Here is a 14,253-nt window from a genome sequence, read left to right as displayed (position 1 = left end):
AACTAATCATGTGTTGAAGCTTTGTTGGTAATAAGTAATTAATAAAAACAACATTGGTTAGATTGTTGGAAAATGTATTTGAATTGATGAATATATATCTTAACTTATCAGAAAGTCAGAAGGTCCAATTGTGACAAAAAAAACTGAAAAAAGGCTGCTGAGCATCCAGAATTAAATAGTTTTATTAACAACTTTGCAGTGCACGTTTTTCAATGTGTCAGTGAAGTTTATCAGTGACTTCTTAACATTTATTGAGATGATAGAGACTCTTGACCCTTTCTTTAATATCTTTATTGACAACTAAGGAAGCATCGGGAGACATTTAGAAAAAAAATTATAATGTAAACTTGAAAATGACATTCCACAAAAGTATTTTATTCTTTTATTTTATATTCCATTTTTTACCCGTTTTATTTCCACATACATAATTTACGAGCGTTCTGTGACCATATTAAGATTAAACTGGAAAAGCTGTTTGAAATTTAATTATAAAAGTCGTACCCGGCCTTTCTGTGGACGCTATTCAAAATGTTAATTAGAATTTTGCAATGAAAATTCAATGGTTATAACCCATGCAATATTCAAGTAAAAATGTTAATTACATTTTCTAATAATCTGACAATGGAAACAGCATTTGACATTTTTTTTTTTTTTCTTGATTTACACTTCTGCAGCTGTGTGAATAACTTAATTGCACATTCAAAGTAGCAGTCAAATATATTTTAGGACCCGTAAATACTCAGAGGTGGACCACGGTAAAGCTGAGCCTTATTATCTTCAGACACATTTAAATACTGAAATCACAAATAGTAGTAAACACCAATTAATAAAGATGGTTGACATGATAACACACAGTATAGAAGAATGGTAACGTTACTATTGTTGTATGTAATGTTTAAAGCCAGTTCTGCTGGAGCCCGGCTATTTAGAATATGTTCCCAAAGGGAGCTGAACTGAAAGTAAAACGCATCTGAGTCTTGAGGCTTTGTAGAGGGCGAAGATGCATTTCACTTGAAGTTCGGTCGATTTTTTCGCAGCCCCTCTGGACCCTGCTGGAGTCTTTTGGGTAGAATCCGACCCAGTGGCACCGCCGACGAGCATTAAGAATAACTGTACAGAAATAGCCGAGCACATGAAATGAGACGGACAGACAGAAGCATTCCCACAATACTTCCTTTATAAATACTTACACTTATTTATCGCTTTACAGAAAATATAAATGTTACTTGTTTCTTTAAATTCTTTGGTACCAAGAATTAGAAAAGTTACCGTTGCATTTTTAAAAGAATAAATAACCACCTCAAATTAAAGTGTACAGGAAACTTGATTTTTTTTTGATTAGGTGTGATTTTGTTGACGATTGAATGATAATAAATTGATTTGTTGTGTTGTTTGGTTGGTAGGAGATGACCCACATTGTAGAACACAATGTAAATAATAATAATAATAATAATAATAATAATAATAATAATGTTTTATGGCGTCATCCTTGACATTGTTGTAGTTGTGCGTGTTGGACTGTAACGCTCATCATCAAACACCCTCAGCAAAGTAAACCAAAATATGTGATGTGAAGATGAATGTGGGGGATCTAAAAAAATAAAAATGTTTGAGAATCCTGGTTTAAGGCGCCAACAGCTGACCGATATGAAGGCGTCCTGGGTTTAAGTCCAGCCAGGAGCGGCTGCCATGTGTCACCCCTCCTCTCTTCCTCCCGTCTTTTATGGATTTCTTTTTTTTCTACCTTCAGCGATTGAGGAAGAAGTTTTTCATCTAAATGGAGAGTTTTCTTTCATCTAGAAGAGGGTGTCAGCCTCTCCTAAAAGCTACGGGCCTCGTAGAGATCCTGCCAACATCTAACAGCTAGTCGCAGCCATGTGGGGCCCCAGGATGTTGGAGCAGGTGAAGAGAGTCCTGAGGGAAAGCCCTGTTCTCCTGCTTTCCTCTCCGAGACGTAACCCAAGGATCAGCTCGGCATTCGGAGAAGTGCTACTTCCTGGCAGCAGGCCAGAAGCTTTGGACAGCTGGCACTGCGAGCGTGTCTCAATCCAGCTCTTCTCTCACACTGCATTTAGCGCACCAATACTACTGTGTGTTAGCAGTCTGTTGTCATCTCCTAATTGCCAGTATCCGAATAGTGCGAACATCAGAGGATGGAGTCTTAGAGGAGTCCTCTTACCTGCGGCTGGCCGAACAGAGCTGGAAGAACATGTCAAAGTGCAAAAAAACTAATTGCAGGATTTTCCTTGAGGGGCCATTGCATCCTTTAGAGAGAGTGTTTCAAGTCCTTTAGTATATCAGTCAAATGTAAAGACAATTGGTGAAACCGCTGACGAATGCTACCCTCTGCTGCCCCGGAGCATCAATCACAGTCCACGATTCCTTTGTTGCCTCTGTGATGACTGGATCATGGGAAACTATGACTATCTCTTGCTTTGGAAGAGGAGAAGTTGCTATTATGTTTTGGCCTTTGGAGCCACAATTCCCCGGTGGAGGTGTCCGTGCGATGACCTTCAGGCAGCACACACATCACACCATTGAAGATCAGGTCAATTGATCGTCTGATGACGTCCGTGTGACATTAGATGGTGAAGATTGTTTGTGTCGTCAATAAGTCTTGACCTTCTCACGTTCAGGATGAATCATTTTGGGGGTTTGAACCCAGCAAAGAACACACATGTGTTGTTGAACTGCTTGTCGTAGATTTCGATGATCTCGTTAACCAAAACCTGCGTTGATGAAGATGCGGCCGAACCATTCATACGCCTGTTGAACCTGATGTTTGACCTTTGACCTGGGGGCCTTTGGGGCTGGGGCTAATCACTGATGTTCATCTTTTCATTAGATTGTGAAAGAACATTCTTCAACAGTAACTTCTGACGTTTTACGAGCACATTCATTTCATTTCATTAACAACATAAACACAAACTTGTTTTAAATCTGGATGGATTTGAAGTTGCATTCGTAAAGATTTCTGCCTCATTCGCACGATTTGTCGTTTGATTTTGTGTTACGACTAAACCAATAAAAATAAATGCAGATTTTATAATAAATATTCAACAATATAACGACATCGTTCTTATTCATGATGTCTTTGAAAGGTGGACGACGAGATGTGTCTTTATGTCACCACAGACACACTGACACACACTCTCCATGACGACGTTGTGCATCGTCACACTGATCCTAGACGTGTCTACCAGTGCAGTGCCACTTCTTCACCAGCAGAGAGCGCCATAGATCTACACGTGAGCATCAACCTCAGTTTTGAATCTGTGCACATGTGGTCAGTGCAGTGGGAGAGGAAGCACAAGAGGAACCTTGTGAGTCAACGGCACCTTGCAAGCAGCTGCTTTTATTGCTTGGACAGAAACAAAAGAAAAGTTACTTTTTTTTTACTAAATAAAATGTCCTGTTTATTAGCATAAGTCAGTGTTGGGCTGTCAGCCCCTGATACACTTGCCTTGTATCCACTGATGAAATAAAGGTAATTCCACCTAACAGTCAGCAACATGGTATTCCTCTGTGTTTCTCAATGACAGGAAGGGGCTATCTCATAGGAAGTGGAAGTAGGAGCGTCCCTCTCTCTCTCTCTCTCTCTCTCTCTCTCACACACACCCCCCACGGCCATCCACTCGCCTCCTTCCCATCCTGTCGCTGTAAGCGGTGTGAGCCAGGAACACCCCCTCTCTGCAGGGCTATGGCTGCCTGCTAGTATTTTGGTAATCGTCATCCTCCCTGACCTGCTGGCCCGATCCTGGCGCCAGGAGTCTCCACGCCTCCCCTCCACCTCGCAGAGCCGACTACCCCCGACCCCACGGATAATTCAGACCAGCTGTTGCAAGGTGCCTTGCCTGCTCCCACCCACTATACTCACACTTGTCTCTTCTACAGTTTTTGAGTTTGTCTCAGGGAAAGAAAGGAGAAGAAGAAAAAAAGAGCCTGGCTGTGGGCTTGTTTGGAGGCCTCTCAGCCTTTGCATGGGGTCTCACTGGTGCATAAAATAAAGTCAATCACAGGCCTGGCTCAGAAAATCAGCACTGTGTCTGGATTAGATTTTGCAATATGGAAACACACACTTTCAGTGAGTAGTCGTGATGTGGCCGGGCGTCAAGCACTGATATGTGCCCCCCCCCCCACATGGTCCTACGCGAGTGTCGCTGACCTGAATATCTCTCATTCCTCTGAGAGCCATCTCCTCATTGGAGTCACATGAAGAGCATGTGCGTCCTCGATGATCAAGTGATACTGTGTGTGTGTGTGTGTGTGTGTGTGTGTGGATCGAGAGCCATTGCCAAGGAATGTTTGACGAGAAGAGAAAAAGGACTTGATTTGCCACAGATTATTTTCCTCCTGCGTTGAATTTGTGTTGCAGGAAAGGAAGCGTTTTCCAGCGCATATGTGTGTGTGTGTGTGTGTGCGCGCTTCATCCTTTGTATACTTGAGTGTTTTTGGCATTTGAGAGCTGTGTGTAAAGTAAGGTGCCTCTCTGTCTATGGCTTAACCACAGCGGGACTTTGGACTGAGATGGAGGGGAACCCCAAGCTTTGATCCCCACTCCACAACCCCAGCACTGCTGAGTAACGGGCCCACGAGTGAACAGAATACATGTGTGTGTGTGTGTGTGTGTGACAGAGGTTTGGATTGTTGTTTTTTTCACGGTGGTGGTGGTGGTTCGGTTGCCTCGTAGAACAGCAGTGGATGGTTGTCGGAGACAGAGGCCTGATAGAGGGGGGTGGGGGAGTCGTACAAAGAGCTGTTCTGGAGGAACTATGGAGGAAAATAGTTCATGCTGCACTGGGATTTCCTGCCTTTGCCCTGGCTGCCCCCCCCCCCCCCCCCCCCCACCCCCCTCCTGTCTGCCCGCTACGTTCTTGACGCCCTTCAGCAGTGTGGAAACTGCTCAGACAACATTTGAGCTGGAGATGTGTGAAGCAATTCATTTCATGAAAAGCTCTGCAGGGATCACGTGGGGGTTGATGAGAGATTCAGGGTCCATCCAGACTTTTGCAATCCGATTTCCATATAATTCCCCTCCATCAATCTGCCCACCGCACAGGGGTTGTGGAAAGTTTTGACCGTGCGCAATGTCTCATTCATGTCTCTCACATTGACTTGCAATTTGTCTGAGCCGTGTTATCTGATCTCTTATCACACACAGCTGGAATACACATTGCTTCGCCCCCCCCCCCCCCCCCCCCCCCCCCCCCCCCCTTCCCCCTGAACCTCGGCCCTGTGAATGGAAGCAGCCAAGTGGGCCAAGCCACCGCTGCTTGTGTCGAGTGCAGAAAGAAAGGACAGGTGCGTCACCATTTGGCCGCCTTCAGACGTATCGCACGGGTGTCAAAGAGGAGGTGGATGGGGACGAGGGACGGGGGGGGGGGGGGGGGGGGGAACGGGGGACGGGGGGGGGGGGGGGTCTGGCTTTAGTGTTCAAACCCGTCCCCTTTCTCCCCTTTCTCTTCCAGGGCTTTGATCTTAGGTGTCAGCGGCGGAGCTGGGGGGCATGTGTCACTCATTAGCGGTGTGGTGAGAGTGCGCTGGCTCGCAGCTTTTTTCCTCGTGCGGAGCAGAGTGGAGAGGATGCTGTGAAAATGGCTGCTCGCGGGGTGTTCCCGCTAATAAACCCGAAGGGTGGCGTCAGGGCTTTGGGGGTGGGGGAGCTGGGAAGAGAGAGAAAAAAAAAAACCCTGAAGGAAAGCAAGTTCACTTTCATAACCGCCTATGTGTTGAGCGTTGCTCTACTCTGCACACACTTATGCTAAACTGATAGCACAGGAAGTGGAATAGACGATTTCATTGAAAGGCCCCGCTGCCAGCAACTCACTGTCTTGGGAGAGGAGGGAAATGGAAACCAGATGTCTGAGATCCACTGTGAATATGTCAAAGCTCTTAGACTATGTCAGTTCCTCCATGTCCGATTGGTGGACTGAAACTTTTCTGCACCGTCATCAGTAATGCCTATAATTCTCCCTCCCCGCGGACATCGCGTACAGTCTTGGCTTGCAGCTACGACCCGGAGACTCCGGGAAAGAAGCTTCACTGTTCCAGATCCATTTTTTTCTCCTTCCCTCTGTTCCTTAGGTTTCAGACCTCACCGCATTCCTCAGATTTCAGGGTAACTTCCCATATCCCAAGGCTCAGTCGGGTGGCAAATCTCTCAGCGCTGCTTTGTGGATAGATTGCTTTCTCTTGCTTGAGAAAATAACAAGCTATAGAGTAATGACTTAACAAGCAACAGGATAATGGCTTCAACATGTGCAGGACTGTGCGCATGTGTCTGTGTGCGTGCATAGATTTGGGATTGTACGAGTGCTTCCTCACTCGCCTGTGTGTGTGTGTGTGTGTGCGTGGTTGTGTGTGTGTATGTCTATTGTTTGGGAACCAACTGTGCAGGATCAAGTGGTTCTCTGTGTGCTCGGAGTTGTTTGAAAGCTGGGCCGCTGACGAATAGTCAGCTCTCCCCCAGTTCTGCAGCCAAGGAGGCTTTGGGGAACCGGCAGCCCCCGGTGCGTCACAAAGACAGGGACGGTCTGTGGGGTGTCGGTGGGAGTGTCGGGTGTTTCCCATCATGACCAGCTGCTCAGGCCTCCCACACAGGGGAGCGCTCCTCAGTGTGCACCTACGTCTGAGTGTTCGAATCTGGGGATGTTGGAGACATGTGTGACAGCATGTGTGGCAAAAGGACAGCTGTTGTACTGTATGTGCTCTGTGTGTGTGTGTGTGTGTATACACAAGGCAGGCTGTTGGTGTTTAGTATCTGCAGGAGTGTTTTGATGGCATGCATCTGTTCCTGGTGCTCACTACCTCCAGTCTGAACCTTCTTTGATCTCCATTGCAACAAATGGGAAGCATCCGACACCTCCGTCTCTCATGCCGGTGTGGCTTTAAGAATCTGTGAACTTGTGAGGCTGTTCATGGGAAATGACACTGTCGTGACTCAATTAGCAGTCATCTTCCCGTCAGCGGTGTGCACGTGTGTGCGACACTTTTTAAGTCCCGGCATGATCCGGCTTGCCCGAGTAGGCGCTTTCTCCTCTTCACACACACAGCTTTTTGAAGTTTCAACAAATCAGAAACCTTGAAAAGAAAGGAACAAGTCGGGAGACAATATATTTCCCCACCCCTTTGCCTGATGCTGTTTACACACTGTTACACCATGACATGTCCTGACAGGTGGGCACACATCTACATTACGTCTTTCATAATACTCTGTCGGCGCCTCAGGCAACAGCTCAACGTCCTTTTGCACATTGTCTGGGAAAATATGCTCAGGTGCTTCGCAATGTGTCAAACAGGTGGTTTTTACTAAGAGGAGTCTTAAGTATGGGTTGAACAGGTGGGGTGACTTTCTCTCTTTTTTTAGACACGCTAGCAGCATGGATGGCAATGTCTCAATCATCTCAGCAGCTATTGGAGGGACATCCAGTGTGTCCGGATGATGAATCCTATGGACTCGACTGGAAGTAAGATGGCGAACATGGTTTAAGATTATATTTGAATGTTAGCTTATGTCATTGTGAGCGAGTTAGCAAGCTCAACATTTAGCTCAAAGCACCGCTGGGCCTCCTCCTGTAAGCACAGCGTCACAGAGCCCCGAGCACGGCTGCTCCCCTGCTCGCTGAGATGCCACACAAGAATTTGGGAGTAACAACGGTTAAGAAAGCTGGGTCAGGATACTCTCTGAGAATCTCTTGTTTCCTGTCCCAGGGTAGAAGTAGGATTTATTTTCAGCCTCCTTCCTCCTCTGCAGTCGCACCAGCCCCAGTGTGAGGCAATGCCCAGAAGGACACACAGAGGAAAAGCAGAGAGCTCAGGCGCCATCCATCCTTCTACCCCCCCCCCCTTCTCCTCTCGATCGCTATGCTTCTCACTGGCATTGAGTCCGCAGCAACACATGTCTCTGATCAAGTCCAGCCTGCGTCATCAGTTAGTAAACTCCAGGCTCCAGGAAAACCAACAGAGAGCACATTCATAGCCGGCGACCCTGTGACTGAGTGTGTGATTCATTACTCTTTAATATGCACCCTCTACCCCCATCCCCCTAACCCACCCAACCACTTCTCCAATCCAGCCTTGGGGCAACTCCACAGCCTGATCAAATCCATCATTAGGCCTGCTTGTGGTGTTACCGCTGTTGGCCTTGTTATTTACCAGATGCAGCGGTTGTGTTTGCAGCTCAACGGAGAGGAATCAGCGCTGAATTCTCTCATATTTTACAGCACTCTGAACTTTACTCTGTTGAGAGCGAGACGACACGTGCAGAAAAAAAAAGAAGCTCCCACCAAAACCGAGACGGGGATGGGGTGGGGGGGGGGGGGAGTTCTCGACACCAACGCGCTAGAGAGTAATGAAGTGCTCTTGAGCAAGGTGACAGACATTGAGAGGCGCTGATCTCAGAGGAGGAGGCCAAGTAACACACGAGGTGAGAGGTGCCGTGGGAGTACCGTTTAGGATTGAAGGATAGCTTCGATGCTGTCAAAAAACGCTTCCTATTCTTACAGCACAAAGCACGAGGATGGTCCCACGGTTGAGGTTGCATTTGGCGGGGCGATCGCACTTCATCTAGACGTGCTGCTGATAATCAGCGTATCATCAAGTGACTGTCACGTGTCCGTGGAATGACTCTCAGGTGATGGTCACAAGAGGGGAAAGCAGCCAACGCTTATTCAGTGTCTAGCTTGTGGTTCGCGTTGACCAGGTCACCGACGAGCACAAGCACTGAACCGTAGTCTGGATTTTAAAATGGGTGTCTCTCTCCGGGTCTCGCGTGTCATGAGTGCAGGATGAGTCCTGTTTATGGGATGCTGACAGCTCCTTCCTGTCTCCCGGGCCGTGAGCCCTAACTGCTGCTGCACCGAAAAAGGCCACTCTGTAGTTGCTGGCCGCTCAACTCCGCCCACAAAAAAAAAAAAAACTTGCAGGCATGGGTGGGACAGCTGGGGGGGGGGGGGGGGGGGGGGGGGGGGGGGTGAGGGGGGGGCTAGTCGTGGCAAAGTGCAGAAGCGGCAGCAGCAGAAACAGCTCTGCAGCTCCTCCACCCAGGCTGCTTTCTTTTGGGGTAAAGTAGGCCAATGTAAACTCCCACTTCCTGTCGGCCTTGTCTCAGAGGGGGAGAGAGATGATCCTTCTGTGAAGAGGGAAAGGGCTGCGGCTCTGTAGGGACCGTTTCCACACACACACACACACACACACACACACACATACACACACACACAAATAGAAATACAGTCAAGGAGGCCGGCAAGAGAGTGAGTGGGAGCGAGCGAGCGAGAGAGCGAGGAATACACAAACACAGTGGGGTTCAGGAATGTTAAACACATGCTTTATGGCATAAATAGCAGCCACTTTTGGTAAATTACAGTGAGTGCTCTGGCACTGTAAAGCACACAGCAGGAAAACGCTCTCAGATTTCAGGTCCAGGCCCTCCGCTCTCCCCCAGGAACAAGAAGGGGAGCCGGTCGTGTTTTCATTTCGCTATAAAAAGGCAGCAATAAGTACAGTAACTTGTGATGCAGCAAAGATTTTGAATGTTTTTACTGGCCAAATTAGGCTGTGGCGCTTTTGTGACCGTGTAGGACTAAAGAAAGAAGAAGAAGAAGGAAAAGAAGAAGAAGAAGAAGAAGGCATGATGATCTATAGAATATAAGAACATAAAGCAAATTAAAAAGCTGTTCACCTAATCTGGACCTCATCACTGTGGCCTTAAAAACTCCACAAATGAAAATCATCCGAAAAAAAAGTCCAAACAACAAACAAACAAACATGAGAGTAAGAGGGCCTTGTTTAGATCGTCTCTGCTCTCAACGCTAACACCCTCACCTCAGGACATACCAGCTGACATCATCAAAATAGTCCCGAGCTAACCTCCAACAGCTGAGTGTTTAATAGCCCTTTTGTCCAAGAGCATCCTGGGTAAAGGACGCGAGAGCATCATCGCCAAAGGAATCACAAACAGGGACCCGTACATTATTTCCATGTTGGATCTGGTTAGTGTTCGGGCCCAGATGTTTGTGAATCTGTAAAAGCAGTTTAGTTTTGAAGTACAGATGAGTCACCGCTACATGCCGCAATGGTCGTCCCGGCTGGTAGCTGAGAGCATGTTTCCCTGAGTCAGTAGGAAATAAGGAACGGTGCCGTGGAAGAGCTTGCCTCACTCTGTGTGGCCCACGCACACCGACTAGCTGACTAACTAGTGGCCCGACTATACTGACAGAGAGCAGAGGAGCCATGGGAACCTCCAGCTCTGGTCCATGCAGACTCTGACTCACTGTCTAGGCGGAGAATGTTACACTCTCCCTCAGGAGGAAAATAATACACACACACTCACTGGAAATGGCCATTTCAAGAGCCGCAGTGAGCACGTATGCACTCATTTTAAATCTTGGGGATAGATTGAAAACAGAAGTTGAGTTTCACTCAAGTTCTCTTTTACCGACGCACGCACGCACGCGCACACACACACGAGCGCGCACACACACACTTCGAGGCCGTGTTTGCACAGTGACGGTGAGAAGTAGATGGCAGGTGCAAACTGGAAGCAGGTGCAGTATCCGTTGTTCCCGTCCATCCCACAGTGTGCTCACCTGCACATCTGCAATCCAGCTCCACAACAACGGTCTCCAGACGTCGATCGGAACTCGGTTAATAATCAAACGGAGCGTTTGTAACCAACGCCCTTTTCCACATTGTATTACAGAAGAGATTGAACTGTTTCTTTTATGCTAATGGCTGTGACAGAGCATGGTTTTAATAAACATAAATTACTTTATTGAATGAAAATGTATCAGTTACAACATACAAGAAATAGGAGTGAACAAACAAGCATAGTACAAAATTGAAACAACACATCTGCTCATTGCACTATAAACACTGCCATAAAATGTTTAGGAAAGTTAAAAAAAGTATCTTTGTACTGTCCATCGACAGGGTTCTGATGCTAGTCGACCACGTCTCCACGGTGTAAACCTTTTTTAAATCTTTGGTCCCGGCCTTCTTACATTTCAAACTGTTTGCCGGTAATTTCTACTAATACTGCAATGAATGTTTATTTTAAATCCACAAATACTGAGGTAAAAAAAAAAAAAAAAAAAAAGGCACATTTTTTGGTTTCAAAAGTAATACAATTTTCAAAGGCACAAATTCATTAAAATACAAAATATGGCTTTGGCTGGTATTATTAACACTGTGGTAACCTAGAGTGCACGGCTCGCATTGAAATCCACGTCGCTGCAAAGCGAAGCTTCTTCTTTGGATAATAACAGGCGGCATGGCTTTTCCTATCTCTGAAAGAAATCATCAGATTGAAGAGATGGCTTTGATGTAGACAAAATAGAGGCTTAATGCGATGCTCACTGGCGGAAAAAAAAGAAGGACTAACTGATGCCATTCTTTTGTGATGACACGCTTCCTCTTTTTTTCTTAAAGCAAACCAAGGGCAGTGGAAGTCACCTGCTATCAGCCAGCAAGGTCATGGCTGGAGCACCTGTTAGCACCTCGTCTATCTACACCACAGTACCAGGGACAGCTGTGTGTGCATTTGCTTTTGTGTGTGTGTGTGTGTGTGTGTGTGTGTGTTTTGAGGCACGCTGAGAGATTTATTCCACCCACGCACCCCTACCTCTCAGCAGCTGTGTCTAGGCTATGATCCTGAGCTGGCCGGCACCAGGACGGAGACAGGAAAGAACACCTCTTACCCCAATGAGTTCACTACATGTTTGGTCTTTGGAATGGGCACAATAGCAACAAAGGGGCGTAGATATAAAGAGAGTGTCGGCATTGCTCAGTTCAGATTTGGTCCAGCCTCAAGAACAATAGATTTGAAGAAAGAAAAAAAAAAGAAAAATGGGCTCCTCGGATGTTTTTTTCAGAGCAAAGAAGCTAAACGGCTTGCAAAGTCAGATCCATAATGTGGCTCGATTCCCTCCGGCGCTCTTAAAGAAGGCCACTTCATACTCTTAGTGGCCCCACAGGTCTTCAACAGGCCAGCTGGGGGTGTGTAAACTTCCTCTCTGTGGCCACTAGCTCTCCACTGCCCTGAGCTCCGAATGGGTACCCTCTGTCTCTCTCTCTCGGTGGTGTCTCACGCCGTGGAGGAGCAGCACCCGGAGGAGCTGTGTTTCTGCAGCAGCGACATGCGGCTGAAGGTGCGAGAGCAGACGCCGCACTGGTACTTCTTCACCTCGGCGTGGGTCTGCAGGTGAGCCCGCAGGTTGGAGCGGTCGGCAAAGGCCCGGTTGCAGTGGGGGCAGGAGAACGGGCGCTCGCCTGGCGAAGAGACAAAAGACACGTCGTATAACTCGACTGGCACAACACTCCACATCTCTGAGTTCACAAAAGGCCTCCCATTAACACCTCATACACACGCACACACACACATTCTGAAGATAATGAAGAAGCACATGGGAGGCTGGAGGGGTAAGAGCCTGACTGCATTAGCATGATTTAATCACAGCCCAATGAGATTAGCACGCTAACAAGTGGCTGCAGGTACAAAGTGCTCAGTGATAGCAGAGAGCCTTCAGGCATTCTTTAAACCTTTTGTCCCCCCGATGTCCCCAATCTGCTGTCTTCCCCCCCAGCAGCCGTGATAAGATAATTAGCTGACGAGTCATTGTTGCTGGGACATTAAACACAATGAGGGATCAATGAGTGCAGGGTCTACAGAGGGCTTCCCGATGGGATAGTCTGTCTGCTGATCAAGTGTTGAGCTCATCAAACTGATTGTCATGGATATCCTGCTCCCCTCACATCACAGCCCAACTGATGAAGACAATGTCCGCCGCTCAAATGTAGATTTACAGCTTCACGGCAACACCTAGGTTGATTTCTTAACTCGTGAATGGGCAATAAGGGGGAAATTAAGCAGTTTGGGGGAGGGGTGGTGGGACACTTGATGTGTCTTGTTATGTCTTACCTGTGTGTGTGCGAATGTGGCCGCGCAGCAGCCACGGCCTGGAGAAAGCCTTTCCGCACGTGGTGCACACGCAGGGCAGGGTGTGGGAGCGGATGTGCATCTTCAGAGCCCCGAGGCTGGTGTACTCTTTGGGGCAGTGTTTGCAGAGGAAGGCCGGCCTGGCCGCTGTGACGGGGGCCTCCCTCTCCTCCTCGGGGGGACTGATGTGAGGCATGACGCCGGTGCATTTCATCCGCTGGCGGGGGCCGTACATGTGTACAGGTTCGGGGCTGGGGGGGTCGGAGGTGCGTCCTTCGTCCTCTTCGCCGCAGCTGCTCGCGCTGCTGCTGAGGCTGGAAGGGGAGCTGAGGTCCAGGGGGCCCGGGGTGGCGGAGGGCTCTGTTTTGGAGGTGGGCAGTAAGAGGGCGGGCAGGACGCTCAGGTCCCACACCAGACCTGTTGTGAAGCAGGTGGCAGTGGAGGTGTTGACCCCTGATGTGAGCTCAGCAAAAGGATACCTCTCCAGTGACGTGTCTGTGAGAGAAGGGGGGAGGATGGTTCAAGCTTACAGACAGTACACAACAAGTTCAATGACACATAATGGAATTATAGTACAATAAAACAGGCACATTCACCATTTAAAATGCGTCTCATCAACTACCCCTACACTGTCTGTGCACGTTTAAGGGATTCGTTGGTGTTTTTCTCAGCATTTACACAGCGTAAAGCTGGAGCCGTGGGGAGGCTTCATGGGCCGTTTCCTCCCACGTATTCACCAGACTCGTAACATGAATGGAGCTCTGTCTGGTTGCAGAAAGGGGGGAAAGTGCATCTAACGGGCCCCGACTTGTAGACCAACCAGGCACCAAAAGCTACACACATGTTGTTTGTATCCATAAATGTAGGAAACATTGAACTAAACAAAGCTCGCAACTACACACTCGAGACAACATGTGCTGAAAAGTTTTTTAAAAAAAGTAACACACACAAAAGTATAATAACAACAATAAAACAGATTCTCAACTCACCATTCTGACATTCCAGTTCACTGTAGTTTGGCTTTTGTTTCGCGAAGTACTGCTTGACCAAGAAAGATCGAGGCATTGTCCTCGTGAGAGTTAAAGAACTGTGCGTAAAAGTATCCGGTGGTCACGACGCACAGCTTCTACAACAAGAAGGGGGGAAAAAAGAAAAAAGAAAATCTTGGTCCTCGGATCCACAGGGGGAAAGAAAATATCTTCCTATAGTCCACAAGTTAGAGAGGACTTGAGCAGACAAGTGTGTGCGTGTGTGTGTGTGTGTGCGCGCGTGTGCAGCTTTCATGCAGAATGACTAAATGCTGGCCTCTGTTCTGAAAT

The 14,253-nt window shown here is 47.7% G+C and overlaps 1 protein-coding gene across 1 annotated transcript; it reads right to left on the bottom strand.

Annotated features, from left to right (window-relative positions):
- Nucleotides 1-10,793: 10,793 nt before the first annotated feature.
- On the bottom strand, nucleotides 10,794-14,196 carry snai1a (snail family zinc finger 1a). The gene is made up of 3 exons (XM_034533129.1): nucleotides 13,924-14,196; nucleotides 12,917-13,429; nucleotides 10,794-12,267 (listed from the first exon to the last, which is right to left on the bottom strand). The coding sequence occupies exons 1-3, from the start codon at nucleotides 13,997-13,999 to the stop codon at nucleotides 12,083-12,085; spliced, it is 774 nt and encodes a 257-aa protein (XP_034389020.1). The 5' UTR covers nucleotides 14,000-14,196; the 3' UTR covers nucleotides 10,794-12,082.
- Between the last annotated feature and the right edge of the window lie 57 nt (nucleotides 14,197-14,253).

The sequence above is a fragment of the Cyclopterus lumpus genome, chromosome 5, assembly GCF_009769545.1.
Source record: "Cyclopterus lumpus isolate fCycLum1 chromosome 5, fCycLum1.pri, whole genome shotgun sequence".
Taxonomy (NCBI): Eukaryota; Metazoa; Chordata; class Actinopteri; order Perciformes; family Cyclopteridae; genus Cyclopterus; species Cyclopterus lumpus.
Note: the sequence above shows the minus strand (reverse complement) of the source record. Positions and strands in the feature narration are given on the sequence as shown.

Coding starts and splice junctions, on each gene's coding strand:
- snai1a (XM_034533129.1), bottom strand. CDS start 13,999: ATGCCTCGATCTTTCTTGGTCAAGCAGTACTTCGCGAAACAAAAGCCA. Junction 13,430..13,923: donor TGAACTGGAATGTCAGAATG/GTGAGTTGAGAA, acceptor CTTCTCTCACAG/ACACGTCACTGGAGAGGTAT. Junction 12,268..12,916: donor CCACATTCGCACACACACAG/GTAAGACATAAC, acceptor TCTCTTCGCCAG/GCGAGCGCCCGTTCTCCTGC.